General features: G+C 41.2%; 1 protein-coding gene across 1 annotated transcript in view; it reads left to right on the top strand.

The window, feature by feature from the left end:
• Positions 1–11,686: 11,686 nt before the first annotated feature.
• MCU (mitochondrial calcium uniporter) overlaps positions 11,687–16,481 on the top strand; it is a 207,053-nt gene continuing 202,258 nt past the window's right edge. Inside the window, exon 1 of the mRNA XM_065922547.1 lies at positions 11,687–11,867. Coding sequence (XP_065778619.1) covers positions 11,718–11,867 — 150 coding nt within the window. The 5' untranslated portion in view covers positions 11,687–11,717. The remainder of the gene's footprint in view (positions 11,868–16,481) is intronic.

Below are 16,481 nucleotides of genomic sequence, written 5' to 3' on the forward strand. Positions count from 1 at the left end.
GAGTATGAAATAGTTAGATGGCATCACTGACGTGAATTTGAGCAAACTCCAGGAAACAGTGGAGGTCAGAGGAGCCTGCTGTCTGTTCATGGGGTTGTAAATAGTTAGACACAACTTTGCAACTGAACAACAAACAACAGATAAAAAGATGTTAACAATGATAATAAGAATAAATCATTAGGTAACAAATGTAAGAAGTAGCTGCAATCCCTAGGACTGAGAACATAAAGGAAAATAGTTAGAATTATTAAAACTTAGAGAAGAGGCTCTTTTTACCTGTCTCTTTTCAAGTAATTGGTGTGGTTTCTGTCTCCTGAATGCATTTTATGTGCTATATATTGCACTATGACAACTACAGTGGTTGTACTAATTTGCAACTCTATGCAGTAACATATGGAAGTTGAGATTGCACCATAGTCTTACCAGAACTTGATATTTTCCATCTTTTTCATTTTAACTATTGTGGTGAGCTTGAAGTACTATCATATTGGTGGTTGCATTGTGGTTTTTAATTTGCATTTCCTTCATGGGGATTGAAGTCAAGCACATTTTCATTTGTTTACTGGTTATTTTGATCTCCTCTTTTGTGAATTATCTGTTAACATCTTTTGCCCATTTTTTTTGGTGAGTTGCTGCCTTTTCTTATTGATTTGTGAAAGCTCTTTATATATTTTGCACATGAGTTCTTTGTTGGATATATCACCCCAGGTCTCTCTTAATATGCCCAGGTAGTCTTATTCGGAGAAGGCAATGGCACCCCACTCCAGTACTCTTGCCTGGCAAATCCCATGGATGGAGGAGCCTGGTAGGCTGCAGTCCATAGAGTCACGAAGAGTTGGACACGACTGAGCGACTTCACTTTCACTTTTCACTTTCAGGCATTGGAGAAGGAAATGGCAACCCACTCCAGTACTCTTGCCTGGAGAATCCCAGGGACGGGGGAGCCTGGTGGGCTGCCATCTATGGGTTCGCACAGAGTTGGACATGACTGAAGTGACTTAGCAGCAGCAGCAGCAGCAGTCTTACTGGTTCAGATGTGCTTTTTTTTTATTAAATGCCCATGATTAGGGCATTTAATGCCCCTGGGCCCCAAATTACTACGTTGTTCTTATTGTAGTACTTCAACAAGCATAACAGCAGTATAGTGGAAATACTATAACTTTATCGTGAGATATAGGAATATGTATTTTATTCATGCATTTATTCATTCATTCCACAAATCTCTTTGAATACATGTTTATTAAGCATGAGTTATGTGCAAGGAACTATGCCAAGTATGTAAATTTCTCCTTTCTGAAGTATTAGAATTCAACTTGGGAACTTTATACATATTGTCACTGTAAGAAAATAAGAATCTTACATTAGATTTTAAAAATTATTCAGGGGCCCAGAACATTTTTAAAAACCAAACAACTCATAACTACTGAGGCCAGTGAGTGTTAATTACCTGAAAAAGTCCTGTACAAATATTAAAAATGCCTTCTAGATCCACGATTTTACTCATTTATTCATTTATTGAAATCAAGTACTTGTTAAGCACATATTATGGAAACATATTACATTGAAACTAATTTCTTAAATCTTCTTTTCTCCTGTATACTTATCCTGAGTGGTGTTATCCACTCCTATCAACTATCTATATGCTGAAGACCCCTACATCTATTTTCACATAGATGTCCTTCATGAGTCTTAGACTTGAAAAATGAAATTCTGATGAATATTATTGCTGGGATGTCTCACATACAACATTTTCAAAGCTGAACTTATTATCTTCCGCCAACAAATCTTTTCTTTCTGTGTTTCCTCTTTCAGTGTATGACTTCGACATCTACCCAGTTGCCCAAGTGAGACACTTAGAAGTCTCCCTTGACACCTGTTTCCTCTTCCTTTCTACCCACTAACATCCTACTAATTACCAATACCTCTTGATTCAACTTCTTAAATAGAATCTCTCTCAAAATTAATCTCTTTTTCTCTATGGCCAATACTATAAACCATGCTACTGGCATATCTTGCTTAGATCTCCTAATTTCTTTCCCTGCCTTTAGTCTTTCTAGTCTCCAGTCTATTTTCTAATATATCCCATTTCTGTAATCCTTCAAGACTTCTCTGTGCTCTTTGGGTAAAATCAAAACTCCTTAATAGAGTTGATAAAATCCTATGTAACATGCTCCTGTTTTCTCTCTTGTATCCCATCTGAAAACTCTCTGGCATTTACTCCTCCTAATCTTTCAGGTCTCACCAAAAGTTACTTCCCCTGAGATGTCTTCCCAGATCCTCAAAAATAGGTTCAGTTCCCTCCTACAATACTCTGCTGATTCTCTTATTTCTTATCATCAAACATTCTGTGAGACCAGAGCCTTTATTTTGTTAGCTGTGGCAACTCAGCCAACAAATCATATTATTTATTGAAATAAATTTCTTGAGGGACTTACCTGGTGGTTTGGTGACTGAGACTCCAACTCCCAATGCTAGGAGCCCAGGTTCCATCCCTGGTCAGGGAACTTTTAACAGATCCCACATGCCACAACTAGGGGTTCCCATGCCACAACTAAAGATCCCATAAGCTGCAATGGAGATTGAAGATCCTGAGAGCCACAACTAAGATCTGGCGCAGCCAAATAAAAATAGATATTTTTAAAAAATAATGAATGAATTTCTTGAAACTCAGGAAAGGCACTACTGAAATTACAGTAGAAACTGTTTTATTATATCTATCTCATGTGCTGTGCTGTGTGCTAAGTCACTCAGTCATGTCCAACTCTTTGTGACCCTACGGGCTGTAGCCCACCATGGGATTCTCCAGGCAGGAATACAGGAGTAGGTTGCCATTCCCTTCTCTATGGGATCTTCTCAACCCAGGGATCGGACCCACATTTCCTGCAGCACAGGCAGATTCTTTACTGCTGAGCCACTGGCAAAGCCCATATATCTTATCTTATACATATTTTTTTATGAAGAAAGAAAATAGAATTTTATTCTGGTGAAACAGGATTATAATCTGGGAAACAGATTCTCAGAAGCTCTGAGAACTGCTCCACTGATCAGGAGTCCGCGATGCAGTTTTATACATTTTTGAGACCAAGAAATTACGTATGAGTTAGCATTGTGTACATAGTTCAACCAACAAAGCTGTTTTTTTCCCCTCAATTATGCATGTACAGACAAGCCTTTGGTCAATGTAATCCCTTGTACGAGATGAAAAAGAAATATATTAATCATAGAATTACAATGGCACAATGATTATGTTGGAAAAAAGGGTCAGCTTTTTCTCAAAGATTGACTTCATCCTTCTACTTTGTGGTGGTCTGGTTAATATATCATGTAGATGTACTCTGCACACTGGGAAAAGCTTGCCACAAAGGGGGCATGCGATTTGTTTTCTTTTTGTCTTAATTTGATTGTCCTGCCATAGAATATTTACAATTTTCCTCTCAGGTTTCAGTGGCCATGTCAAGCCTCTGCTGGTTTGAATCCCTGATGACCCAAGGCAAGATGTGGACTTGTTTGTGAAGCAGCATTGGCTTTGAGCTTGGTAATGCCTTGACTCTGAAAGGGCCAGTAGGCTACCAAGATTTGGAATTGTAGTGGTATGGATCAGTCAGGCTGCTGCTGGGGCAGACATTTGGTCCAGAACTCCATGGGTAACCACGTAGAGCACGCTTGGGCTAGACACTCCATGGGGCATCATCACACATCACCAGCCAGTCGGCTCAGAAGTCTGAGTCTGGAGGGATGAAGGGTAGGTCACTGTGTGGCTTGCTGGGCCAGGAGTTTGAAGGCAGTTTGTGGAGGTTCTTCCCCATTGAAAGAAGCCTATTTGCACGTAATGGCATAAAGAGGCCTGAGTAGGATAGCTACGTGTGGAAAACGTGTTCTCTCCCAAAAATGAAGAGACCTAATACAGGCCATGCCTGCTGAAGCTGAGGGGAGGCCAGATTGTGTGGAGTGGATGTTCACAGTGAAAGGAAGTTCACAGTCCTCAACTGACCACACTGTGCCCAGAGACTTGGTGGAAGTGGCCGGTTGGGATGTCATGCAGGGTACCAGCCCGCTGACTGGCAGTGTATGTCTTCCCAGTGTCACCCTCAGAGGGTCCCCATAAACAGAGTGTCATCTGTGATGCCGCAGGCAGCATGGGCTATTGAGTGAATTTGTATCTTGTCAGTGTAGGTTACGTGCAATGGCGGGCTCATTAGACAATTGCGGGCAGCCAAGGAAAGCCATATTAGGTGCCCTTGAAAGTGGAATCACTTACAGTTACCAAGCGGGGAAGGGGTGTGTGGGATGAACTGAAAGACTGGACACTGACATACACACACCACCGTATACAAAACAGACAACTAATGAGAACCTACTGCGCAGCACAGGGAGCCCTACTCAATGCTCTGCGGTGACGTAAATGGGAAGGAAATCTAAAAGAGCGGATATATGTATATATATAACCAATTCACTTTGTTGCACAGCAGAAACCAACATAACATTGCAAAGCAACCACACTTCAACAAAATTAATTTTTAAAAAAAGTGGAAGCAAGTTGAAGTTGTGAGTCTTCAATTATTGGGATCAAGTAAAACATGTTGACCGGATGTTGGACAGCAAAGTAGGGAACTTGACGTTTTAAATGTCAGTATCATCTCTAGGCGGGCTTTCCTGGTAGCTCAGCTGGTAAAGAATCTGTCTGCAACGCAGGAGACCCTGGTTCGATTCCTGGGTTGGGTAGATCCCCTAGAGAAGGGATAGGCTACCCAATCCAGTATTCTCAAGCTTCCCTTGTGGCTCACATGGTAAGAATCCGCCTTTAGGGGCTCCCCTTGTAGCTCAGTTGGTAAAGAATCTGCCTGCAATGCAGGAGATCCAGGTTTGATTCCTGGGTCAGGAAGACCCCTGGAGAAGGAAATGGCAACCCACTCCAGTATTCTTGCCTGGAGAATCCCATGGACAGAGGAATCTGGCAGGCTACAGTCAATCGGGTTGCAAAATTCAGACATGACTTAGCGACCTATCATCTCTGTAATATCCAGGATGGGAGCCCTCATGTCAGGAGCTGAGAGACTAAGTTTTGAGAGCCGGGTGTTCATCTCCATCACTGGTAGCAGGTTTCAGCACTGGCAGAGAGGGTTGTCACGGGGAGATGGACTGACGACCTGCTGTCAAGCCCCCGTCCCCTGTCTGATGCTGGTTGCTCCAGCCGATATGGATACAGTATGGTTACGTGTTGCATTTCCTGCTGGCACTGTAGGTGGTGGCTGTCGTGGTTCCCATTCCCCGTTCCCTGAGGTCAGTTGCAAGCACAACTCTGTCCAGTTGGTCCTGGAGGTCAGGGCAGGTGCCGGCAGAGTGTCTCCATCTCTAGTTGTTTTCTTTCCTCGACCATAGACAGCTCTGCTCCCACCTCCTTTGTGCTCAAAAACATCTCCAGATTTCTCTACCCATCTTATTCTATGAAATTCTCAGTTTTCTGCTGAGGCCAAGTTCCAAAAGGTTAGAAGTATTGTATCTCTGTAAAGTTCCTCTGAATAGGACTGAGTAAAGCCCACTCTGCTGGGATGAGGTCCACACCATATCCTCAAGGACCACCGAGTCTTTTATAGGGAATAGGAGTATATATATAAATGGAGGGGCTGTAATAACTGAGGAGTCCATTGGAGGAGCTGGACATCCAAAATATGGAGGCTTCTCCCTAGCTGGGCTGTCCTGGTGCAGAGACGTTTTCTTCTTTCTGCTGGGTAGTGAGAGGCGCCTCTTGGGTGGAGGTGTAAGGGGTGCCTGGCCTCCTTCCCAGGACCTAGAGCCATCAGGCCTGAAGGCGGCTCTGGGCGGAATCACTCCTGGTCCGGCTGACCCAGTGTCTGCCCACTTCATTATATTTAAGAAATATTTCAGATCCTTCAATACAAGGAGACATCTGGGCACTGTATAGTTACAACTAACGTACTTGGAATCTGTATAAGCCAAAGCTTGTTTTATTTGTTTAGGTGTTTTTAGTGAGCTATTATTTGTGATGAGAATGTGTGAAAATTTTATCTGCCAAGGTGGGACAAAGATTGAGAATTACCATCCTAAAAGATGCATTCCAGAAATGACTAGTTAGGGTTGTACTTTTCAAAATTGGCCTATATGTAAAATTTAATTCAATAAAGTCCATTCATTTCACAGGATTATTTTTGGGAGAAGCACCTATGCTGGTAAACAGGAAGTTATTTGTCTATGTTTGTACTTTTTTACTTTCCAAAATACAAAATTGATAAGAAAGCAGCAACATCCATTTTAAAAGAATCATCAAATACTTATAGTCTTTCCCAAATCCTCATAAGTGAGTTCTACATCATGGGAATTAATAAAAATGGCATTTCTCAATTAACTTGGGATTCTGAGTTAGGATTATTTCACATGTTCTCCTGGGTTTATAATCTAGAGGTATCTGTGAAATTTTCCTCTTCTTAATAATAATCATGATTTTGATTGAATAGGTAATAGGTCCAATTGCTTCAGGGCTTTAAAGTTGTAGCATCTATAGATGCTATAAACCTCTCTTAAAACTTAACAAGTCTATTAAATGAGTTATTCTCTCTAACACTGGATAAGCCAGAGGGCTCTATTTCAACCTAATATATACATATTAGCAAAGCAAGGCATGAAGATAGGAATGCAATGTCTTCTTTTTTTAAAATTTTTTTAAAAATTAAAGTTTATTTACAACATTCTGTTAATTTCTGCTGTACAGCAAAGTGATTCAGTTATATATACGTTATGTGTGTATATATACATCCTTTTTTCTAAAAATATTCTTTTCCACTATGGTTTATCATAGGATACTGAATATAGTTCTTTTTGCTATACAGTAGGACCTTGTTGTATTCAGAGCTATAAACTTAAATGCATGCTGGATACCCCTGCCTGGGTGTTTCAGTTTTGCTGTGAACCTAAAATTGCTCTAAAAAATAGAGCCTATTAAAAAAGAAAAAGAAGAAAAAACTCAGCCAAGGAAGCAACAATGGAGAAGGAGAGGGAGACAAATTAAATATGTGAATGATGAACTGGGGTGAACCCCTTGTTTGGCCCCTGGCCCTGGGGGTTTGATGAGGGCCTACTCTCAATTAATAGTAACTATCTTCTGAGTTTCCACCCAAATTTTAGATACTTTGTCTCCCAAGTTTTTGGTGCTGCAATGACTTTTAAATTGCCTAATTAAGAACAATTTGTTAATGCTTATTATCTCTCCCTTTTCACTCTAAGGTGTCTTTACACTTTGCAAGTCTCATGCTGCTTTTTATTCCTTAGGCTAGTTTTTATTAAAAAAGAACAAAACTGTTTCTCTCTGCCTTTTAATAAACGTGACCCTTTCTGTCATCATTTCCTTGATCATTTCCAAATCAGCAGTGGTTGCTATAAGTGACAGCCGAGAGACAAGATGCCAAGTACAGTGTCTAAATTTAAAGGGCAGTATTCGCACCTGTTGTTAACTGGCAATGACCAGTCTCATACCCACAGTTTCCTCCACCCTTTGCCTCCCAAGTGCATCCCACAGTCCAGACTTTGTGTTCATGTTTAAAAGTACTGGTGAAGATTATATATATTACATTGAAATGGAGAATGAATATAGCATTTGACCCAAAATTAGCTCAGTTTCAGAGGAGCTGAAAATTTGGGCAAAACCCAGCATAATATAAAGATGTATCTGACCTTGAAATAAGCAGAGGGAAGTGACTAGGTATTTGAAGAAAATTTGAAGACTATTAATGGACTATCTCACCTGAAAAAAAAATTTCTTAGACCTGCCATACTTTGTGAAATTATTTTGCCTATTAGCATTTGAATTCTCTCAGTGTAAATGTTGTGCAAAAGAGGCAACCCAAGAAGAACTTGTTATTATCTAAAGGCAGCTTAAATTAATTTACCATATTGGCAACTCTAAACTGGAAGAGCTGTGTAGGAGAAAGATAGTAACATAAATCATTCTGATATAAAATACATATAAAAGTGAGGGGAGAAGGGTACTGTGGCCTGGCCAGGCAGATTAGTCTGATTATTTGGTTAAAATAGGTCAGATACTCAAGGGTGTGGCAGACCTCACTGTCATACTTGATATGAGACCAGCTCATATCAAGTACCATAGTACTATGATAGAAAGTCAAACAACAAATCTGAGAGTTTAATTTTACCTGGGCATTTCCTCTCAAGAGGAAGCCAAGCTGGTCTTCAACAGAGTAGAACAGGTGACGTATAGGTACAGTCGGAACAAAGAGTTGAAGGTTGGACTGTCAGGGCATGTTCAGGGTATGGGTAGTAAACACCTGGAGAATGCTCAGAGAGGAGAGCCCTTTACCGATTTGGGATTTTGTTATAATTCAGCCTTGTCAGAAAATGTTTTTAGGATTGGGTGAGGGGGCACTTTTGAATACTTTGGAGTGGATAGTGTTGGGTCCCACTAAAATGTGTGCTGAATTCCTATGCACTGTCTAAGGAATATGTGGTTTGAGTGCAGAGTTAGTGTCTTGCCTCTTTGAATCACTTCAGATGAGACAAAAGACTTCCTGACTCCAAAGGTCCACTAAGAGCAAAGGCTGCAGGCAGCCACAGGCCAATCCAATACAACAAAGACAACGTGCAAGTTAGCTGCCGACCTCTCAGATCCTGAGAAACATGAAAAAGACAGTCCTGGTTGAACAAGCCCTGCCCTTCTGAACTCAGTGTTTCCCTCGTGTCCTGTACCTGACAGAAAAACAAAAAAGAACAACAAAAAACCCCCCAAACTTGCAAACTGGATGTTTCTGACCTAAAAGAATGTTAGAATAGTGTCACTAAATTTTAAAATGAATATGGAGTCAGTCATCCTTTGGAGGCCGGGACATGAAGCTTGTCAAAAAAATTTTTTTTTTGAAACGTCAAAAATTTTAAGAGGAGCTATGTAACTATATTTATATAAATTATGTATAAAAAGCATGTAAATGATCCAATATGAAATTTCAGTCTCCATTAAAGTAAGGGGGAAGAAGAGAAAAACAAAAGGAAGGAAAAGAAAATGCGTGTGTGTTTGAAGTCAGACCAGATATATAGACAGGAAAAGCTATGTGGTGGGGTTTGAATATTTGAGCCCTTCTGCAGATGGGTAGTTTTAAAAAACAGGAATAATGACATCTGGAAAAATAATAATCACCAGAAAACAGATCTAAGCTGTGGTTTATGATACATATTTAAAAGCTAAACACACTTTCCTCTCCTTTGTATAATTTTTTCTGATCTTTAGCAATTGCCGATTGCTAATAATAACTCATATTAACAAACCATGAAACATAGTTCCCAGATCTCTAAGCAGATCCCTTTCATGTTTCCTTGCTCACGTCAACAAACTGTGCATCACCTACCCTGGCTATTCTGGAATGCTTAGGCAAATACTCCACAGAGTTGAGTCATACTTTGGAGCTGACTTTAGTGTACATTTTAGTAGAGAACCTAGTTAGGGTTTCATGCTCCAGGAAATCTGTTCTGATTAGTTTTAGCTAAAAGAAAAGATCAACCTGTTTTAAGGATTGGCACAGAAAACAATTCTGCAGCCATGTAGGCTTCAGTGACCATATTTTTGTAATTATAAAAATAACATGCAGATGGAAAAAAGTTAAACCATTCAAATGGATAGCTACCCCTTAAAATTTCCCAGAAGTAACATGTGTTTTTGTTTATTCTTCCAGAAATTACTATTTGTTTAGAGAATGACTTTATTGAGCTATCTATACTTTCTTCTTATTTGGCCTCGCCAACCAGCTGGTGTGAGATATGTCCTTTGCAGCTGTGGAAAGGTTTTCTCTGTGAAGAGATAATTGACTTTTGTTTAGATTAATTTCTAGCCCAGGATTATTAAAACTCAGTTTAGTCAGTGGATCCTCAAAATATGCAAGCTACATGTAGTTCATCAATGGTATCATCTTGGTAGATGAAAGATGACACAGTTTGGTAAATTTTAATAAAGAGAAAACTTTTGATAATCCCTTCAGTTTCAGGTTTATGCAGTTGAAAACTATTTATTGTGGTTTTTTTGCAAATCCGGAGGACTAAATCTCAGTAATGCATGATCCATGTTTTATTTTCATAGTTTGAAAAACAGAGGAAAGGCAATTCCAGTAGAACTTTTCAAAGTATAACACGGAGTGGAAGGCATAATACTGATTCGTAGCCAGATTTGCAAATATACAGAAAATAAAAACAAAACTAAAATCCATGGTAATCCCAGTAAGAAGTTGTGAAGTGACAAGAGGGAGAGAGGGAAATACATAAAGAGAGCATGGGTAAATACATAAAGTGCACATGGGATAAATATAGATGAGTGGAAAATGATTGTAAGTGAAGTTGCCCCAGGAATGTCACAGATTTCCCACTAGGGGGATTAGTGTACGCAGCTGTTGAATGGGGGGCTTGTCTCATTCCTGAGCTCTCATGTTCCACTGTTGAGCAACAAATGCCTTTTGGGTGAGTGGTATGAGTGTCTCACCTGGAAAAGCCAATCATCTTACAGTCATGGGGTGGGGTGGAAGGATTAAACAAAGCAAAAGCTCCCTTTATTATTTAGCTATTCTTGATACCATTTCAGTCAAGCTTTAAAAAACATTATTAGAATAAGTGATAGAATAAAATTATGTGTGTGTATTGTGTTGTTTAGCTTTAATTTTATCACCCTAAAATTTAGGATAATACTTTTATTTGCTTACCAAACTGTTTTCCTGCTCCAGATTTTAAAAGGAGTTAGAATTAACTAGCTCATAATAAACAGACAGTAAGGAAGTTGTTTTCTGAGAAGATTAAGAAAACTCAAATCTTTCATAGTCTTAAATGAACTATTATTATGAACTTGTTTCTGTGGAAAGAAGTATTTTTCAAGAGAAAGAGTTATTCCAAAGTGTATTCTAGTCTCTAACTTAGCTAAATTATGAAAATTCATTAAGGTAACCCTCAAGTGATTTTTTAATTACATTATGGGCATGTTCTGTTTCTATAGTTTAATAAGCGCACATAAGGTCAAAAGTGCTAAGAAGATAAGAGTGTTGCTTATGGAGAGTGTAAGAGTATCAGTATAAAGGTGCTGTAAAAGTGAACTGAGTATTTGAAATGTACACAGGTCTGTTAATTCACTGATAACATGTACTCATTCTGGGACTTTGGTATCACAACCATTCTACCCCTCCTGTACTATGCTGCATATTATAGTTATTAGATAACCTCAGGATGTGGGAATAATTTCAGGATATCCGAATACCATCAGTTATGAATGATAACTCTGGGCGTGTCGTTGGGATTTCCAGCGTACCTAGCTAATGATTACTAATGTGGAGTCTATTTTGCCAACTTAAAACACTCACGAACTACAGAGCTTTGCACAAATATCCATTTCCCCAGTTACACTTATTATAACTGTATCCTTGATGAAGATTAGCCGAATCGAATATGCTATCTCTGCTGCTGCTATTCTGAGGGGTTCGGGTGCCAATTACCGGTTCCCTAGAATTTGCCCGTAATTGACTATGCCCCACAATAGGTAACTCTGGAAGTGACAGGCAGTCTCTAGTGTGGTTCTCCCGCCTGTCGATTGGACCTTGCACGAAGCCCCGCCTCATCAACTCAGTCCAGGGCGGCAGTTGGACCGGGGCCGGTGAGTGGCGGGCCTTAGCTCCGCCCCGGCCGTCCGCTGCGCTGCCTGGGTCGGCGCCGTTTCCAGTTGAGAGATGGCGGCCGCCGCAGGTAGATCGCTCCTGCTGCTCCTCTCCTCCCGGGGCGGCGGCGGCGGGGGCGCCGGCGGCTGCGGAGCGCTGACTGCGGGCTGCTTCCCCGCTCTGGGCGTCAGCCGCCACCGGCAGCAGCAGCACCACCGGACGGTGAGCGAGCGCGCCCGGCGGCTCCGGGGAGGGCGGGGCGGCGCTGGCGTGTGGGAGCCGCCGGCAGGCAGGCCGCCGGGGCAGCGGGCGAGTTACCTCAACTCGCGGCCGCTCCCGAGGTTGCCGGGCACCGAGGAGCCGCCGTGCCCTTCAGGCGCCTGCGGCGGCAACCAGGAAAAAAGGAAGGGCGGAGGAAGCCGGGAGGAGGAGGAGGAGGGGCGACGGCTGGGATGTTCCCGCAGGACCGGGGACACCAGGGCGGGGAAGGGAAGGGACTTGAACCTCTCCTCGACCCGCCCCCATCTCGGTCCCTCCCTCCTTTTTCCTTAACAGCTCTGCTCCGTGGCTCCCTCCCTGAGCACTGTTCAAGTTGTCCCCTTTCCCTCCTCCTCCGGGCGGGTTGGGGTGTCCTGAGTTGCCGCGGCCGCCTTGTGTCTGTGTCAGGAGTGGCGGTGCCATGCTGCTGGGAACTGTCCCCCGGAGGGCAACCCTGAACCCCAGCGGGGCTACTCTCTCGTTCGCTTCTCGGCCCCGTGTGAGCCGGCAAGGCGGAAAATCAAACTTTATCCCTTTCTGTGACTTCCTGCTTGTGGGCACGGGGCACAGCACCCTTGCGATGGATGCTGCATTGCTTCAGGAGGCAAGCTCCATCGTCTCAGGTCCTTAAAGGTCCTCGGTGGCCCTTTTGGAGGGCTGGTTTATAAGCTCGTGCGTGCCTGAAGAAGGAAGGGTGGGCAGCAGGCAGAGGGGAAGCGAATAGGACAAGTTGTTCCCAGCGGCAGGGTTTTGGTGGTTGTATTAACCCGTTATTGCTGGCTTTCATTGGCTGGCAACGCACGGGAGTTTCTATTAGAACAGACTTGGGGTGTATGTATATTTCAAGTTGCAAGAGATCAAGTTAACTTGGAATTCTTGACCTAACAAGTAGGCAGGTTATCTTTGGACTTTCTAGATCCATAGTTTTGATCTCTGGCCAACTCCAAAAGAAAGAGTGTAGGTTTTATTTCCTAGGGCTAAGTTGTATAGTGTGGTAATCACTGCAGACAGCCTGATAGCAGAAACTAGTACCTTCAGCCCTCAACAAACAAATACACCCACCTGTCTTCTTGTTCTGATCACATGGCTCTTGAGAGGAAACTGAACTGGCGCTTTTTAGTGGAAAGAACTAATGCTCTTTAAATGCAAGATGGTATTGTTATTATTAGTCACATATATGGACCCTATCCTCCTTCTTGTGAGAAAATTGTACTTCATTTTGGCGTACTGACATATTGCTTTGCTGAAGCTTTTGGGTGAGAGCCGAGCTTTCCACAGTTCAATTTAGATTTGCATGTTTCATAGCCTCCAGTTATATGTTTTGTTCTTTTAAAAACATAAGGCCATCCAAAAATCTGATTGCATTCCCCTCCCCCTCAAATTATTTAAAGGTTTACCAAGTTGTCTTTATCTCTGTATTTTGATATATTCGACTTTGCAGTTGTTTTTAAGACTATTTGGGTGTGGTGTTCATTTCGCGTTTTGAAATTTGTGCCTTGTGCATTTTCCACTCTGTGAGTCTGTCAGGCTGTGAGTGCCTTCCTTGTGCAGGTACTTCATGAAAGTGTTTTTCTGTGCTATTCTGGGGTGGGTAAAAGTGATGTGCCAAATTTGAGCTGAAAGCACAACTAAATGAACTGTTATTTCTGAAGGGCAGAAGTGGTGTAAGAATGGTGACTTGAAAATGAACTTAGAATTGTAAGGTTTTGAAAAAGTTGTGCCTGATTATTTAAAATAAGTAGACAGTTTTTTTTTTTTTTCTTTTTCTATGATTGCTCCAAAGCTATCATGTGTACCGCTGTCTCCATCTGTTATTTTTTGATTCCTCACAAGGCTCAAAATTTGAAAGGTATCTCTTAGAGACCTATTTAATTCTTGACATTTTATGCCTGAAATTGAGATCCAGAAAGGGGAGAGACTTGGCCAAGGTTATACGGGGACTATACAGCAGTTTTAGGACTCTGATCCACTCAGATACTCTGTCCGTCTTATTGCATTCTTTTGATTAGAAAGTGCAGTTGCTCCTTCACATCTTTCTCCTTCCTTTTAAAACTTACTATTGCTTGTTATGAAAGTACTGGTGTTTCAGAGCCCCATGAATGAGAATTCTCCTCTGTTGGTTAGGCACATGCATTAGGCAATATAGAACAAACAGCCTGCTCTTACAAAGGCCCCTGAGAAGACACTAAGGCTGAGTCTTGTGCAGGTGACATCCTGTGTGTGTGCAGCAGATGGCACTCTGCCTTGGACAAGATCACAAGTCCTGCTTGTGCCACTTTTGTTCTGCTGTAGTAAGTATGGTAAATTAGAGTCAATTTAATTAATCAGTATAAATAACCAGCTATAGTACTGGTTCATTTTTGGTTTGAGAGGCATGTTTTTGAATCTTTTCCAGATTTGAAGAACAAGCCCAGAGCAATACAGTTCAGCTAATATAGGTAAAAGTGGTTGTGAAGGTATGAAACAGAACTTGGCCTCCTCCCCCCGCAACCCCCTCATTAAAACATTGTTCAACTGAGTAAATAGGAGAAAAGCTGCAGGGGCTTATTCAGTAGTTGTAGCACCATCTAGTGTAATTTTTTCCTTTTCTTTGTGAAGAGCCTGTTATTGCTTTCCAGCCTGTGGCTGTAAGGAAGACTGATGTTAAATATTTGTTGCATGTCTTTCTGTGCAGTTAGTGAAGGTGGCTGTTTTCAAGGGTGAGTCTTTGAAGGGAACTGCCTTTCATTGTGAGCTGTGTAATTTCTTTGCTCAATCTGTCTCATCTCTGATTATGATAGCCTGAATGCTGGCGTTTCCTAGTGGTCAACGGCTATGCTGAATTACTAAATCTCTTAAGTCTGTCATTATACTGTTAAGGATCATGGTTGTCCCTTTCTACTTTACACATTGGAGTTCTTTGGCAGTGATATCATTTCAGTTTAACCTGAGAAAGCTTTTTATTTTGTTTTCTTTTAACCTAGAAGTTTTAAGAGAGGTTACATTGCCTGACACAGAGGCAAGTCTCAGTTCTTTAATTTGGTTCCTCATGAACTGGCTGAATCTTACCTTGCCAGATCCACTCAGCACAAATACTCCACTGTACTTAAACCATCATCTCATATATCCATACTAAATATTTATGCAATTTTTGTAGTGGAATTTTAGTCTTAATCACTCCTCTGTCTTCTAAGGTCCGTTTTAGGTGAGAGACTGGGACCTGTGACCCCTCTTTGAACCTAACTTCCTTACTTTACAGATGAGAAAACAGACCTAATGGGAACCGAGGGAAGTGACTTGTTCCGTTTGTGGTTAATGACATCTGGGATAAAAATTCTTTAAAAATATCTTTTTTTTGAAGTTTTTATTTTGTATGGGGGTATAGTCGATTAACACACAATGTTGTGATAGTTTCAGGTGAACGGTGAAGAGACTCAGCCATACATATACATGCATCCCTTCTCCCCCAAACTCCCCTCCATCCAGCCTGTCACATGACATTGAGCAGAGTTCCATGTGCTATATAGTAGGTCCCTGTTGGTTATCTCTTTTAAATGTAGGAGTGTATACATGTCCGTGGGATAAAAATGCTTTTAAATAGAGGTGGATTCAAGGAGCAATCCTAGTCTGAATCTTGTGTGTTTCCTAGCTTTTAACCCCTTCCCATTGTTTTGTTCTGTTTTCTCTGAATGCTGATAGGATTTATTATTTTCAGGATACAGATTGACACTGGCTTGTTCTCTAAATGTTTCATTTGTGGATGTCTTATCTTACTGGGCAAAGATTGTGTATCTTGTTACCTTTTGGTCCCTCATGGACTCCAGAGCAGTGCTGGATACATAGATAACACTCAGACAAGCATTAATTGAATACACACCCTTTTGTCTGCTTGCCAGTGAAAAGGTGTGCTCTGCACCCCCCACCTTTACTTGTTTAATGACTTGTTGCTTAGGTAACCATATTTGGTTAATTTGGGTAGTTGCTTTAAGTTTGCTATTGCCAATGCTGTCCTTGGTTGTATATTACACTTGTTTATTGTGAGGAGAGTTGGTAACACTGTATTAGGTCTACGGGGGAGGGGGGGGGGTACAAACTTTCTATCCAAAGTAAAAGAAATACCCAGATTATTAGGAATATATGTTTGAATCAGAGTCTAGATTTATTGTTTTAGTCGACTAAGATATTAAGATTTTGAGGGTTCTGGATAAATATGCTTAGAGCAGACTTATTAAGGAAACTTTATTTTAAGATCTTACTTATTTTGAGCTCCATAGATAATTGAATGAGTAAATTTGGGTTTAGTCAACAGACTGATTATTTGAACTTTTTTAAGTCTCAAGGGGTTCTAGTTTATGCTTTATGGAGCTCTGCTCCAAGAGGGAATCTAAATAGAAATGCAGCATGAAGAATGGCATATGACAAAGACAACAACTTGAATGTGAATCCGTTTGGGTTTTGGGGCTGCCTCCTATTTGAAAGTGAAATCAGGGAGTGGTCATGGTCTTCCATAGTAGCACTTCATTGATACCATTTTCTCAATAACTACTGAGATGTAGCTTTTTATTTCTTTTTATATTCTGGCTTTGTGCTTTGTGGGTT

This window comes from Muntiacus reevesi, chromosome 2, assembly GCF_963930625.1.
Source record: "Muntiacus reevesi chromosome 2, mMunRee1.1, whole genome shotgun sequence".
NCBI classification, from domain to species: domain Eukaryota; kingdom Metazoa; phylum Chordata; class Mammalia; order Artiodactyla; family Cervidae; genus Muntiacus; species Muntiacus reevesi.